We start from the raw sequence: 17045 nt of genomic DNA, 5'->3' as shown, positions 1-17045 counted from the left end.
GCATAATCATCTCTAACTGCACCACAGGGCCAGCTGTTCAACCCACGACTGTATGCAAACTCATTGCTGTTCCTAATGAGTCATGTCATGGCTGCAAACTGAATTGCAGTCGTTTGTGTAGAGGGAGAAGAGCAGATGAGAGGCCACACCCCTGAAAGGGGAAGTGCTGATTAACACCAGCCACACCTGCTGCTTCCTGTCTGTTAGAATAATGTGCGTTGTCTTCATGTCTTCACATTTTTAACTTTTTTGTGATCTCGCTCTAGCTGTGTGTCTTTGCCTGCCACACACAGCGTATCATGATATAAACTACAGCACTCATGCAGTTTGTCTTTCATGCAGTCTGGTCAACAGTAGCAGGTGAGGAGTAGTCAGGAGTTCGTGGAGAGTGTTAGGTTGAGGCAGAAACGCGGCGAGGAAGAGGAAGATGGGGGCAGGGTTACTTTTAGTTTGCCCAAAATATAAACTGAGGAAACACGGCTGTGCACACAACCGCATCACCTCAGACATGAAAAGAAGAACTCAAAGTTTCAATTTCTTAAAGATGACTTCAGCATTTAGGACCAACAACATGAAAAGCAGTTTCCTGCTCATTATGTTCCTGCTGACAGGTAAAACTATAACTATGGCTTTATTACTGATATTAGAGACAGAGAGATCTGTTACTGCATCTTAACCAAGTAGATTGAATCAGTACATCCTGTGGGCTGGTATGGCTACAGCTCTTTTTGAATATCTTGAACATGAGCTTAACAGACTCACTGCTCCACTTTTTTAACCACGGCACATTTTTCACTTAACATAAGGTATAACCAGGAAATATGTTATTATTTTCTGCACTTTATTGTAATGCAGGAGTGAAAGTAAAATTAAAAGTGAGTGACGCTCCTGGAGGTTTGAATTATCCAGCTAATTAAAAATATGCAATAAAAGTCACAGCAGACATGTTTTGGCCTCATCACAATTATAGAAAAAGATGGAATAAGTCCAAATACAGTTGCGAAAGTTCAGATTTATTGCTTTTATTATTGATATATGATAATATCAAATAATATGGTATTAATTAATCTTATTGATGTACTAATGCAGACAGACTGTGTTAGAACGTGTCTTTAGAGTTTTGTTTGAACCTCTGTGATTTATTTTAAGTGACTGAGGTGAAGTAAATATTTGTCCTCAGCCTGTGAGATGTCACAACAGAATGAATGCAGAACATGGGTTGAATTCACCTGCAAGACACCAAAAGCTAAAGAAACACAGCAAATCCTAAAGGTGGTCTTCAGGGAACTTAAAATTGAGGAATCCTGGAAGAAAATGTGCAAAACGTCTAACCCATCATCCATCAAAGAGAAATCACTTGGTAAGAATTTCTTTTTTGAAACTCCAGTCATCTTATATCTGAAGTTTTGTTTATTTTAATTTTAAAAAGTCAAATGTAAGAAACCACAAAATGTTAGTTTAGTTTTACTTTTATAACATTTTTTTCTCCAGCCTGAAAGCAAAAGTCTGATAAGTCTATTTTTTATTTATTTTTTTTTTTTTTTGCCTGTCCCGTTTGGCTCTTTTGCCATCAGAATTATTGTCTAAAGGCGAAAAAAGATGCCCAACAGATTTACTTTACCAAATGGACCATCCCAGGCTTGCCGTAATCGTCTATTTGATTCACCTTTTATTGTTTATTTTATTTTATGACAAGTCTAATTACTAAATGATTTTCTCCTCCAAGTCTTCATTTTTAATAAGTTAAAGTTGCAATTAAGAGTAAAAGGCAAATTTAATGAAAATTAAATAATTTACAACTTCAAATACAATAATTTGGATAACTCATATGATATACACCTTAATGTATTTCATTTGGAATGCTTAATCTACCGTTTTTTCCTCCATTGTAGTGAAAATTAAATGCCTGCAGCAATTGAATCAAATTGCATACAGAACAACTAAAACCACGATCAAATGTGATCATGAAGGAGACAACAAACCATTTTTTTTCTGCAAAGAGAATAACTCTGTCTGTGAGAACATGGTAGAATCTCCTCGACAGTCAAACAGCAGATTCACTTTCACAAAGACAAACAGAAACTTCAGCCTGTCCATCAGTAACGTGTCCTCACAGGATAAAGGTGTCTACTGGTGTGGAGTGAAATTAGAGAAAGAGGTCGCGCTCCAAAAAATACAACTGAATGTGGAACGTGAGTAACTCTCGTAATGTCTTCCAGTTGTTGCAGTTTCCGTTTTATTTAAAGGCGTGCCTAAATACTGCGTGTAAGTACTTGCTTTCTTCTGTTTTCTACAGATATTCAGAATTTCACAAGATCACCAGCTGCTGGTCAGAACTTCACATACTGGTGTAAATGCAAACACGATGCCTCATCTTCAAAATCAATCTGTAAGGGAGACGATCCATCTATATGCCAAACTCTAGTAACGACCAATGAGCCTGATAAGAACAAGAAGTTTTCCATAAATGATGAAGACGGGAAAAATATTACTGTTACAATAAGAAATGTAACAGCAGATGACAGCGGGACATACTGGTGTCGAGCGAAAAACGACAACCAACGAATCTGCAACAAACTGATCCTGACTGTAGGTGAGTCACGCTGTTTTATTCTGTGGGTGTTATCTGACATGTTCACAATCTACAGGATATTACAGAGCAGTAATAATTCACATTAATAACAACATACGTTTGTCCTGTTAAATTTCAGCCAATAAAAAGTCGTCTAAAGTGACGACTTCTGATATCTGATAATAAAAACTCAACAAACCCTTTAATTTTATGTAAAGAAGCAAACCAGGAAAACGTTACGTGAGAGGAAGTGGTTTGATACAGAAAGAGCTTTAAGACAGTAAAGTGGGCGTGTTCAGCTGATAACCTTTTGTGTCATTAAGGACTGAGATTGTGCAACTAAAATGATTTAACATTGACTTTAAACTTTAAACTACACAGACTCTTAAATCTGTGTGCTTCCACAACTTTCAGTCTGCTCTGATTGCAGACCTGTGAGACCTGCACTGAGTCCTGTATATGCTGCGAAAGAATCAGTTTAACAGGCTGTGTGTGGTTTCATCAGCCACTTTTAGAAGTCAGTCCCATTACTCTAAAACAGACTAACAAGCATACAGAGTACCTACAGCAATGCTGCTGCATTTGTTTTCATTTCCTGCTCCTCCCTTTGAGTTGTGGTGTGTGATGGCTGAAAATTATCAACCAAAGCTAAAAATATGCGGTTTCAGCTTCGAGATCAGGGCTTAAAGGAAAGATAGACATTTACACAAGTGTGAAGAATCATTAAGATCAATCATCAAGAATCATTATCAACGGTATCAAGTGTCCCAATGAGCTATGAAAGTCGGATGTCAAGCTATGAACATTAGCAGGATCCTAAATTCAAATAAATGTAGCATTAATTGGTTTTTTTTATGCAGTTAATTTCTGCCGCATTAATTGTGTGTTTTCGTCTCTGTGACAATAAACCATGGGTAAAAGTTAGATCAGGTCAATTTTAAAAACTACTGACACAAATTTGGGATTAAAATGTATTATTAAGGTCGTTGTTTTAACAGAAGGATCAAAAAAGAAGAAAATAAACTTTTAAACCGACACATTTTGTCTTATTTATCAAATTAATTAAAATAAAAATCAATAAAAATTTCAAACATTTTCATAAATACAACTTCCTTGACCTTCATTTTTCTTTCAGGATCACCAGCAACATCCACATCTACCATTTCATCGACTACAGCGACGACTACAGCGACGACTACTGCGACGACTACTGCGACGACTACAGCTGCAGCTGCTGGGAGACCTGGTGAGAGAGGACTTTTACTTTTTCATTTAAGTAAAATTCACTTTAAATTCCTCAGCATAGAAATGTGAGCGTCACAAACGTTTTCTTTTTAACTGATGCTGAATATGTTTCTGTTTTATTTGCGAGGCGTCTCTGAAGCCATCATTTCTGTGATCGTCTGTGTGGCTGTGCTGCTTTTTGTGATACTGATGATCCTAATCTATAAACGTAAGTTCCTGTTTGTTTGCACACCATTAATAGATATGCTCATTTGTACCCACAAACCACATTCATGGACTTCCTTATCTCACACCGATGATGTCTAAAAACACAGCAGCAAAAGTATGCAGACATTTCTTCATTAGAGCTGATAATCTTTGTAAATGTCCACTTAAATCCAAAACATAAACTGCTCATTTATGTTTTGTTGTCTTGTCTTTGTTTTCTGTTTAACAGGATTTTCACGTTCAAAAAACACAGGAAATGGTGCAGCAGCATGCCGTACCAAAGAGGTTTGTGTGAAAATGTGCAACACTTCTGCAGCAAACAAGATCAAAACCTCGTTTTCTTCCCAGTGTGTTCATCTGAAGTTCACCGTACACAGGATCTCTTTTCTTTATCTGGCTTCACTTTTCCAGTCGAGGTGTCAGCATGTTCACATGAAGGAGGCGCTGTTGGCAGCATGTCACTGATCAGGAACAGTTTTAACCTCGTTCATTCATCTGCAATCACAGCTCATGGTCATTAGTTTTTAGTTTACTGTCTTAGCTTAGACATAACCAACCCAGCATAGCCAGTGTTGGGAAGGTTACTTTTAAAATGTATTCCACTACAGACAGTGTTGGGGAGTAACGGAATACATGTACCGCCGTTACGTATTTAAAATACAAAATATGAGTAACTGTATTCCGTTACAGTTACCGTTTAAAAAGGTGGTATTTAGAATACAGTTACTTTGTTGAAATAAATGGATTACACGGCGGTACTTTCCTGTTTCATATTGTGGCGGGTCAGGACTGTTTGGGTTTTGTTTGACAGCTACGTTCTGTTGTTCCAGGCGGCAGCGTTACGGTTGCCATGGTTACAGGGTGCCGCTCTCTCTCTCTGCGTGTTTCCTGGGTGAGAGAGGCCTTTTTGTTGTTGTTGTGCTAAGCTAATAGGCAGAATGCTACAGGTATAGCTCTAAAGAATGTAGCATCATGGGCAGTGTAGTCCGTGCTGCAGGGAGAATGGACTGCCATACACGTTATGTGTCTGTGAGCGAGGGAGGGAGAAAAAGGAAAAGTACGAGCTGTCATCGAGCAAAAACGGGAGCTGGAAGCATGTAAATATAATAATAACCACTGCAGCCAAGAAGAGAGCCTGACGAGCCCAGCTGTAAGTAAGCTATTAAGACTCGACTGTACACCGTGTTCGTGTTTTCCTCTGAAACAATAAGTTCTGTTGGAGCAGCCTTTCAACGCCTCTCTCTGTCTCTCGCTAGCAAAGTTGACCCAGACAACAAAGTAAAGCTAGTTTTCAGCTACGAGCCGACACAGAACCCACCGTATTAGCCAGAGGTCCCTTTACTACGGTTCGGAGCCGCGGACCTTCAGTAACAGTAATAAATCACAGCAATAGTACATTCATGTAGTTGTAAACAGCATGATAATATATTAAGTAATCCAAAGTATTCAGAATACGTTACTCTCATTGAGTAACGTAACGGAATACGTTACAGAATACATTTTGGGGCATGTATTCTGTAATCTGTAATGGAATATATTTTAAAAGTAACCTTCCCAACACTGACTACAGATTACAGAATACATGTCTCGAAATGTGGGATGCAAAAGTTTGGCCAACCTTGTTAATAGTCATTATTTTATAAATCGATGGTTGTTACAATAAAAAATGTCAGTTAAATATATCACATAGGAGACACACAAGGTGATATTTGAGAAGTGAAATGAAGTTTATGGATATAAAGAAAGCAAAGACTTCACCATAAACTGACATGTAAATGTTATTTCCACACACAACAGTTGTGTAGTCAGAGTTCTCTCACATGACCAAAAATAATGATCATATTACTTCAGTAAAGAAATCAAATACACTGCTTTAAAAAAACAATAATTTCTCATTCTTCCCGTGAAGGACTGTACCTATGAGGAGATACAGCAGCGCCTCCAGCTGCCAGACTCAGAAAATGCAACCAACACAATTTATGCCACCGTCAGCTCTCCAAACCCTGTGCCCTCAACACATTATGCTACCATTAACTTTCAAAACTCCGATAAAGCTGCTGGTGAGACAGTCAGACTCGGCTACTCTGCCTGTGAATATTCTACTGTGAAGTTTCCCAAATGTCGAACTGACTCGAGTGACACCCAACTGTACCTGCCGACTGAGGAGCCGCTCTACTCAACAGTCAACAAGCCCAGAAAATGAGATCATTTATTTAAAGAATATAACACATTTATGAATAAAAATAATGTATTTAGTGTTTGAGTCACAGTGATTTTGTGATGGTGTTTAGGCGCTGATCTGTTCTGAGATCTTAGATTTTATTTCCCTGTGAAGATGATTATTAAAGCCTATCAGGAAGATGCGGACATGCCTCTTTCACAGGAGGAGAAGCCAACAAAGAGGTCAAGTGCTTTTGTACCACACTGTGGTACGATACACAACATCCACACTTAGAGCCCCTGACTTTAAACACAATGAATGTGAAAGTATCCTAAGCATCTGGATTGAATAATAATATATCAAAAGAATTAGCTGTTATTTATAACTTAACTCTCTACAGCACAGCATTGCTGCTTGGCAACAACATGCCCAGTACATGTGAAATGAACTGAGCCAACCAATCAGAGTGCTGGAAAAAGTATCAAATTTCAGTCCTATAAGATGCTCGAGTCACTGTCGAGCAGTATTAGTACGGTGGGGCATCCTGTTCTGACACATGGTCACAGGACCAGATGATGTGTGAAGCTGCCATTGTAAGTGCAGGGCTCGCAAAATTTCAAAATCCCTGGTAGCCCTTCGGGCAGGGACTCTTCAGTTTTTGGTAGCCCAAAATAAATTTAAGTAGCCCGAATAAAAAAAGAGCAATTTTTTTCATTGATGCTTTGTTTCCTGTTTTGTTTCCTTTACAATATTATACATTAAAGTATAATATTGTAACGGAAACAAAACATTAATCAAAAAAACACAAATTACAACATTGTATAAAAATTACAATCATCAACTCAAATACTTGGTTCTAATTGAACAGAAATTTCTATGAACTTGTAAGAACTGTGTAGGACATGAATCAGTCTGTGTCAGATCCTGAATTTGAAATTTCCACTGAAGTCACGGGTAAGAGGCAAGTGGAACCAAGATCTAGGCCATTTGCTTTTTGAAGTTTGCAAAGACTGCTACATTGTGCCAGTGGTAGTTCACTCTTTGCAACATAGTACGCTGTTTTAAACTGATTTTTCAGGTTTATTTTTAGTATGTTATTTGCAATTGGTGTTGGTTCTGGGAAAGATATTGCAGACTGAGCAATAATGCATTTCTTGCATTTCTCATGGGTTCTAATGGGGGCCTTTCTTAAAATTACTGGTCCCAGTAACAAAGGCGCTTGTCGACTCAGAAATCGAGGGAAAACCAACAACACACCCGGCAGAACATTATGTTATTTACACGGGTGCACACAAGTGGTCCGCATGTGCGCATTCGCTGTCAAAATGAAAGACGCGCACCAGATAAGAAGTTGCAACGCGCGTTTACGTCCATATAAAAGGCAGTGTTTTTGTCCGCTAGAGTGGGATTTTCACGGCACATTCTTCACCACATCTCTGTGCGTTCATCATTTGTTTGAAGCCAGCTCACCTCCTGCAACCACTTTTCCGAGAATACGTGCTTCTTTTGTGGTTCGGACTCCTTCTGACATTTCTTTGGAGGTGGAGGAACATCACAGTAATTGCTTAAAGGAGCTTCTTCGACATCTTTAAGAGTTCTAAACAAATGTCTGTCCTCCTCCAGAAAATCTTATGTACGCAAACACGCGTTGCAACTTCTTATCTTGTGCGCTCTTTTTATTTTGACAGCGAATGCGCACCTGCGGACCACTTATGTGCAGCCCTGGTTATTTAGCTCGTCATATTGCAGCCACAGAAATTCTTTTGTCCATGAAACCATAAAGCTGCACTTTCTTTTTGCCTTATAGTCTGATTTGTCATAACTTTTCCGTTTTGTGGTAAGCTTTTCTTTGGCTGTCACTTCTTCACCCTGACGTGTCTTATTTGTCTCAGCAGAACTAAAATATATATCCTGCTGCTTTTACACACGCACTCACGTAACGCTCAGCGATTCTCTGCGCGATCAACCTCTCACATGTTTAAGCTTGCTGCGGGAGATTTCACTTGTCATGTTTGCATAGTAAGCTAACGATTGATAAGACGACGTCAGAGGAATTGGTGCGCAAATTATCATCACTCACCAATCAGTGCTGTCGCTCTCTATACACAGTTCGCGCGATTGCAAAGTGAAAGCAAAAAACAAGCACAAATTCTGGCTCACCGATGCCAATGACATAATTACCCAGATACATTTCCGAAAGAATGCAAAAGCATTGAGATATCTTTTTCCTTCCTATTGCCGGGCTCACACTGTGCGATTTTTGGCCCATTTTGAGCCGATTTTTGAGTCGTGCGACCGTTTTGGCGATCGGCCCGATTTTGGCCTTCATCGTGCGTCGTGCATCGTGTAGTATACGTGGGGTAACGAGAAGCGATTAACACCTCACGACCAGCTCCCGATCATCAATCGCTTGGTCCGTCGTGAGGGTGTAGTTTCTCACACTGCGCACGCGCAAACACAAATGTCAGCGAAAAAGACGGCGCAGCACAGCAGTGCAGCGTGTGATCTGGACACAAGCGATGGAGGCATTTGTAGAACTTTGGAAAGCTCATCCGAGCCTTTTCGATGTGGCCTCACAAAATTATCACGACCACAACAACCGTGAAAATAGTTGGATGGACATTGCTGCTCAATCACAGCTGCCTGATCATGTTTTTCATTAGCAATTTAGCAAAGTTGATGGTGGTGTGCGTGTCTGTGAGTGAAAGACAGAGAGGGAGAGCGAGCGACAGAATTTCTGTTATAACCTTCATTTTATGGACGCACAGTGTGAGCCCTCGGGTCGCATCCGAGCATCGGGTCGTATAGTGTGAGACCTGCATCGTGACCTACGAACTTTTAACCCCTGCGAGTCAATCGTACAGTTTGAGCAGGAGCCGAATCGCGCGACTGACAAAATCGCACAGTGTGAGCCCGGCATAAGATAGCCCGACGGGCAGGGCAGAGATAGATTTTGGTAGCCCGACTGGAGAAATCGCTAGCCCCGGGACGTCGGGCTAGCGATTTTGCGAGCCCTGAAGTGTAATTAAAATGACAAACTGTAAATAAAAGAGTACATGTGAGTGTAAGAAGATATAGAGGGTTTGTTCAGGTTTCATTCCGGTTTTTTATTTTGAATGTTAAAAAAAATGTTTTTTTCTTCTTTCTGTTGTCTCGTGACAACCATGTGTGATAAAGGGAACTTTTTAAGGGAGCCATATGTAATATATATATATATATATATATATATATATATATATATATATACATACATATATACACACATATATATATATATATATATATATATGTATATATATATATATATATAGGAATAGTAATTAGTTAGATTACTCATTACTGAAAAAAGTAACGGCGTTATTCCCAACACATATGCTGTGTGTGTTTTCTCAATGCTAGTTCAGAGTCTGTTCCTAGTTTCTGGTTATGCTTTCTGATTTTTTTAGTGTTGAAATACCTACAGCAGTAAAGTTGCCTCTCTCAGTTTTCCCCTCTTGTGTTTGGGTCCTGTCCTGCCTGCTGAACGTGAAAAGATGTTTTAAACAGCTGTGAAAATCACTGAATTCTGTTTTTAAAAGCATATTTACAACACAAATATTTCAGAGTCATTCTAGTATAGACTGTACTGCAAAATCATGTGAGTCATATCCTGTTATTTTAAATTGATGGTGCAACACTATTAAAAATATATAAAGACAGCGAAGCATGAGTCAGCGTCTTTTCCTAATTTCTATTTAGTCATCACCACCACTGTCTTCATTTCTCCCACGCTCCAGTAAAAACTGTATCAGTTAAAAACTAAATAAAGATTTTTTTCAACTAAAAAATTCCCCCAAAACAAAGAAAAAAAGCCTTTACTTCTTGTTACAACTCATAAAGTAATTTTCTGAACTGCTATTCCTGTTTTGTGGACTTCCTGTTAATTTAAACTCAAACCACATCTAGTTTACTGATGCAAAGTAATGAGATATGAAGGTGGGAGGAGTTCTTTTTAAAAATAAAACAGGGTGACAGAAAATCACTAACATCAGTCAAGCTCAGGAGACAATCAAGATTTGAAGATGAGCATCCAAAAACAACAGATGAAGTTGCTGCTATTCATCCTCTCACTGATGGCAGGTAAAAGGTTTCTAACACGTCGTATCTGGTATTACATGCTAGTCGTTGCTATACTGTTATGACATCATGTTATGGAAACATTTATTACAACATATATTTTTGCCTCCAGTATAGTTTTCTATATAGTTTCAGTGATGTGCTTCTGTACTGTGTTTATGACTGATAACTATATGAGTTTACAGAAGCATGCGTTCATGCAGACAGATTAAAATGCTGAGAGAATAACACAGTTATTCAGTTGTTTTTATGTGTTAGACAATAAAACTTTTATTATTGTGCTTTTTCCCTCTTTTTCTGAAATATAAAACAGTAACTGTTGAGTTGAGGAATATCAGACAGGAGAGGATTTTCAGGAAACACTGTTAAATGTTCAGTTTCTATGCCATGTGTTAAAACAAGATCTAGAGTGTGATTAAAGTGGTGGGTGGGTTCTTTTACATTTTGAGAGAAGCCAATTGAGTCTAATAACAGATTAAATGCCATGTTGAGGCTGTCATTTTTAGCATCTACATGGATGTTAAAATCACCCACAATAATTATTTTATCTGAGCTGAGAACTAAATCAGATAAAAAGTCTGAGAAATCAGAGACAAACTCTGTGTAAGGCCCAGGTGGACGATAGATGATAACAAGTAAGACTGGTTTCTGAGGCTAAGCATCAGGCTTTCAAATGAAGCTTGGCTTAGAACTGAAGAAGCATCTCGGATGAAACATCTTCAAGAAAAGTCCAGACGCTTTTCTTTCCAAACTCCCTATACTACAATGACCTGGATGACTGAGAACCTTGACAGACATTTTGCAATTCATTTGTTATATATGGAGCTAAAAGGCTACAACACAAAAACACAACATTTCAAAATTGTTCACAAAGAATGAAACTGAACAAGAAGAAATAAAACACTTGTATGTTTTGTCATACACCATAATTATGCATTTATATTTATTTTAACTAATTTAGCTCAAACTGGCCATTTAAAACAAATGTAATAAGAGACATTAAAATAAATAACTGTGTGTGACTTTTGACGTCTGACATGATGTGAATATTTGTCTTTAGGTTGTGAGCGGATGTCAGAAGCAGCGCCCTGCGAAGACGAGTGGGTTAAATTCATCTTCAATCCAAAAACAAATGGAAGATTTCAAATGGAAAAAGTTGTTGACCTTCCTCAAAAAAACAAAATAAATCCTGGCAAGTTGATCGTCAAGCAGCTTAATAATGCCGACAGCAACGGAAAACAATCTAAAGACACAGAGTTTGAAGTTGGTACGAAGTTGTGGTTTTTTTGGTCCCAAAAAAGAAACTTGATTTGCAATGTTAAATAAGATGAATGTAATGAAGAGTAAAATATCTGATACACACTTCACTGTGTTTTATCTTGGTTTTCTTTTTTCCCTTTAGATAAAGATGGGTGCCCCAAACCATTTAATCAAACTGCATACAGAAATAAAAACACCACCATCACCTGTGATTCTCCTGATGGCAAATACAAGCCCGCTTTTTTCTGCAAAGAGGATAACTCCACTTGTCAGAACGTTTTACCAAAAAGCCCTTCTCCACAGCCAAACTGGAGAATCATGGCAACAAACACCAGCAGCAGCATTTCCATCAGTCACGTGTCCTCACAGGATGCTGGAGTCTACTGGTGTGGAGTGAAATCAAGTGACAAAAAGTTTTTACTTCAACAAATACATCTAGAGGTTAAAGGTGAGTAATTCACATCTTCACCCTCTTATGTTTCAATTTTATATCAGGGCATGACTAAAATACTACATGTTATAGTGCAGATGTAAATGAAGAAGTTACATGTTACTAAAGAGCTTTACGATAAGAACACAGAAGGCAGAGAATTTACTCCCAATACTGCAAAAATGAACTTGAACTTGAATTCATTTATTTAAAAGGGACAGTGCAGTTTAACATAGTCCAAGTACAAACATGAAACTGATGTAACGCACATAAGTTTATAGCTATTGCTAATTTTCAACAATTGTCCCTTGTTGGGCTTACAATCAAAATAGATACATTTTACAATAAAGCATACACTTTCATAAAACCAAATGACATCATAAATACAATTACAGTTAATAGACAATAAATTAAAATAACATCAAAATCATTAGTTAAAATGGCTACATCTCTGATTTCCCTTTAACCGAACTTTAACCTTCAATGTAAAGGATCTGATGTCTGTAATCAATTTGATTTTGGTTGGAAGTGTGTTCCACCAATGGCAACGCCTTAATGGAAAAAGCTGACTGACCAAATGTAGATCTGCGATATAATATCTTGCAGTTGCCGTTCACCTTGCTCCTAGTAATACGATTACTATCTTGTCTCTGGATGTATCTATTGAGACACTCTGGGGCCATCCTATTTATACATTTAAAGACTAATTTAAGAAAACACAAATGATTAAAACTCTTAAAACTAAGTCCATTATATTTTTTAAAAATGTGACAGTGATGCCACCGAACAGTTTTTATCCATTATTTTTAAAGATTGGTTATATAAGGACACCACAGGCTGAATTATAGATGGTGCTGCTTGGGTCCAAACTGTCATACAATATGAAAAATGAGAGAATATCATCGAATGCATAAATAACTGAGCCGCTGAAGTGGGTATATAGTGCCGAATCAACTTAAAACAATTCAGATTAGCCTTGACCGTCTTAGAAATCTTCTTTACATGCTTGTCAAATTTAAGATGTGAATCTAAAATTATTCCCAGAAACTTAAAATCTTTTATTTCTTCGTTCCTTAACTTGATTTTAAAATCATCAGATGAACTTCGTTTCCTAATAGAAAAACACATAGAAACTGTTTTTTTCTTTATCCAATACAAGATGATTTTGTTCCAGCCATTGTTGGACATCATTTAGATCAGCGGTTTCCGACCTTTTTTGCGTCACGGACCGGTTTATGCCCGACAATATTTTCATGGACCGGCCTTTAAGGTGTCGCGGATAAATACAACAAAATAAAACTAGTACTGGTACCGAAAAAAAGAAAATTTATTCATAACACACGTGAAAAGACCCAGGAAAACCGAGTAAATGATAAAAAAAACGATAACAAAATAACGCTGAAAACCGATAAAAACACTGAAAACTATACATTTCACACCTGAGCCTCAACTCTCGCGGCCCGGTACCAAACGACTCACGGACCGGTACCGGTCCGAGGCCCGGGGGTTGGGGACCGCTGCTTTAGATGTACCATTAAGGTGTCTGCTGCTTCGCCAGGTGACTTAGCTGGTACGTGTATAACTGCATCATCTGCATAAAGTTGGCAGCTAGCTTTTGGACAACTGGCAGGCAAATCATTTATAAACAAACTAAACAGCAATGGGCCAAGAACAGATCCTTGGGGAATACCCATTCTGTTTTCCAACATGGACGACTTTTCTTTATCAACCCTCACACACTGCTCTCTTTTGTGAAGATAGGACTCAAACCAATCAACTGCTTGCTTTGCAAAGTCAAATTTCATCAACTTGGAAAGAAGTATGTCATGGCTGACAGTGTCATGGCTGACAGTGTCAAAAGCCTATTTTAGGTCAAGGAACACTGCACCCACAACATTACCATTATCCAAAATTGCCCTTTCTGTGGAAAATTTTGGTCTAAAACCAAACTGCACTGGATGAAGCAGTCTATTAGTCTCTAAGTAATCAATTAACTGTGCTGCCACAACCTTCTCAAGCACATTCGAAAGAACAGGGAGTTTAGAAACTGGACGAGAATTACACATCAAGTCATGCTCGCCTCCTTTAAAGACGGGAGTAACTACAGCCCTTTCCGCTCATGCTAGAATGCTAGAAATTATAAATATGTTTGCAACAAAACATTTTTCTTTTAATAGAAACATTTGAAGATCATTTTAAAATAACTTTATTGTGAGGTTAAAGGATAAAGTAAGACATGTTTTAAGTATTTTGTCGAGGTCCAGTTTATAAAAAGCTGTGAAAAAATGTTGTTTTTTAATGTATCACTCTGACATGTTTTCAGTGTTTTACACTATTACTATTTTCACCCTTTATTTTTGTAAAATTCCTCAACAGAGACCTTCTGGGTGGTTAAAAAACAAACCTGTGGGTTAATATTTTCTCTTTGGTCTTTCTTTTATTTTACAGATGGCTCAGAGGTTATCGTCAGTGTTACTGTGTCTGTAGCTGTGCTCCTGCTGTTTCTGATAGCACTGATCCTCATCTACAAACGTAAGAATGTTCGCAGTTTTATTTCATTAAATTAATGGTCTTTGGCAATTCCTAGTTAAACCAGACTTAAATTAAAACCAAACTATGAACGACTAATAAATAATTCTGCTTGATTGCTATTTTAGGAAATGGTGCAGCAGGATGTCATGTCAAAGAGGTTCGTGATGAAATGATTGCTTTTTTTACTTGTATTTATCAAAACTGAGTTTAAAATCACAACAGCAGTCACCTCAGGGCACTTTATATTACAAATAAAGCCCTACAGCATAGGTGTCAAACTCTGGCCCGCGGGCCAAATTTGGCCCGCAGCCTAATTACATTTGGCCTGCAAAGCCACACCAAATTACTATTAGAGCTGGCCTACTGGTATTATACAGCTAATATATATATATTGTTTAGTATTAAGTTTTGCTTGTTCCATATTCAGTTTTTCAGCAAAACTTGTTTGAGTCCATAAGAAAAGATTCATTCTTATATCTGGAGGAAGATTTTTTTTTCAATAAATATTAATGTTAGCCCGCGACTTTGTTCCAGTTTTGAATTTTGGCCCACTGTGTATTTGAGTTTGACACCCCTGCCCTACAGTAATGGAGAGAAAACCCCAACAATGAGATGGCCCCTTATAAGCAAGCGCTTTGGCGACAGTAGGAAAGACAAACTCCCTTTTAACAGGAAGAAACTTCCAGTAGAACCATGGTCAGGGAGAGGAGATCATCTGCTACAGCTGGTTGGGGGTGAGGGGAGGGAGACAGGACAAAAGACATGCTGTGGAAGAGAGCTACAATGAGTAGTAATAATAAGTAATGATTCAGTGCAGAGAAGTGTATAAACACATAGTGAGTGAGAAAGCTGACTGAAGGAGAAACACTCAATGCATCATGGGAATCACCCCTGCAGCCTACACCTATTGCAGCATAACTGCCTTGTGAAGCAAAAACTACACAGTCGACAGACGGATGTTAAAGTTGTTTCTTAATGTTTGTGACATTTCTGCAGATTTATTGTAAATTCTTATTTATTACATGGTGAACTTTACTTACTTGGACTTTCCAAGTCATCATGTTACACTATAATCCTGCTGTGCTGTTAGGTCAGTGGAATAGGTTGTAGAGGAAAAAGGTTGTGAGATTCAGTCTGCCCAGTGATTTAGCTTTCAATAATCTCTCACTCTTCTTGTAACTGTTTGTTTTATTTTTTCATTATGAACATAATATAAAGACACGTGAGTCTAGACAACAATGTAAACTCTCCAATGTCTGCAAAACGTCCATTTTGGAATCATTTCAGACTTCACAACAAGATAAAAAAATATCAGCTGATGGTTATTCAAGGCTGAATAGTAGACAAAATTGTACAAAAAATGTATATTTTTTGTTTTTGGCAACATAGGAATAATTTTTATGGATAGTGTTTAGACATAAACTCGTTTTCTGCTTATTGTTGAAGGACTGTATCTGTGAGGAGAGACAGGAGAACCTCCAGAACCCAGAAAATGCAGTGAACTCGAGTGCCAATAATCCCATAAACCACACTGCCTCGCCACATTACACTGCCATCAACTTTCAAGTGAGGTCTGAAAAAGCTGGCAGTGTGATACCCAGCTCCTCTGCCTGTGAGTATTCTGCTGTGAAGTTCAGCAAATGTCCAGACGACCTGACCGTGACCAAATGGCAAACAAGAACTGCACAGAATCCTGAAAACCACTTAACTTGACTAGAGGGGAAGTACACAGACGACGAACAAAGGAAGACTGAGGACTTAAATACACACATGAGGCGATCAGGGGAAGTGGAGACACATGAGAACACAGCTGACTCGAATGAAACACAATGACAATACAGGGGAGAGTAACACCAACTACAATGAACAAAGAACACCAGACTCTTCCAAAATAAAACAGGAAACACGGAGACATAGACATGGAGATAAAACATGACATGAACTTAACCGCATAGACATGAAACGTAGACGCAGGAACCAGGGAGACTGAGTACAGGCGGAGATGACAGAGATATCTAAGAAATAAGGTCTGAAAAGCAACCAAGAATTTAACTAGATTAAAAATGAATACAAAAAATACATAAAACTCAAACACTGGGTCACACGACCCAGTACCGTGACAGAGGTGAGGGAACAAAATTTTAGGTCAGAGAAGAGAAACGATCAAGAAACAACAATGGACGCCAAACACCCGAGAGACAAACAGCCAAAGGCAAACTAGTCTGACCGACCGTTTTAGTACTAAGACACATTTTAACCATAAATGTAGACAACATTTAGTTTCGTATACTTGATGATATATAGTTTGTTATGAGGAGGCAGTGCTAACCACCGTGACCACACTCTGACACACACTTGTTCATCCACACTCAAGATGAAATCTCAAACCAAATAAGGGAAACGATCAAACCTGGTGATGGTTTTTAGTCTTTACTTTCAAATTTTCTCCCCTGGTGCAGAAATATTGGAGAAAACTGTTTATGTGCTTGATTTGTCTGTAAGAGTTTATATGTGAGATTAGT

The 17045-nt window shown here is 38.2% G+C and overlaps 2 protein-coding genes across 2 annotated transcripts; both read left to right on the top strand.

Moving 5' to 3' along the window:
* Positions 1-427: 427 nt before the first annotated feature.
* LOC148102844 (uncharacterized) lies at positions 428-6307 on the top strand. The gene is made up of 8 exons (XM_087841389.1): positions 428-611; positions 1181-1360; positions 1893-2192; positions 2297-2593; positions 3708-3818; positions 3945-4025; positions 4254-4309; positions 5934-6307. Exons 1-8 carry the CDS (start codon positions 428-430, stop codon positions 6225-6227), a joined length of 1503 nt encoding a protein of 500 aa, XP_087697515.1. The 3' UTR covers positions 6228-6307.
* A 3939-nt stretch (positions 6308-10246) lies between these two features.
* Positions 10247-16236, top strand: LOC148102843 (uncharacterized). Its single transcript, XM_087841219.1, has 6 exons — positions 10247-10304; positions 11362-11568; positions 11704-12009; positions 14440-14523; positions 14649-14680; positions 15970-16236. The coding sequence occupies exons 1-6, from the start codon at positions 10247-10249 to the stop codon at positions 16234-16236; spliced, it is 954 nt and encodes a 317-aa protein (XP_087697345.1).
* Positions 16237-17045: the final 809 nt, after the last annotated feature.

Source organism: Neolamprologus brichardi, chromosome 5, assembly GCF_056152115.1.
Source record: "Neolamprologus brichardi isolate AB-2024 chromosome 5, ASM5615211v1, whole genome shotgun sequence".
NCBI classification, from domain to species: Eukaryota; Metazoa; Chordata; class Actinopteri; order Cichliformes; family Cichlidae; genus Neolamprologus; species Neolamprologus brichardi.
This window is presented reverse-complemented; position numbering and strand designations above follow the sequence as displayed.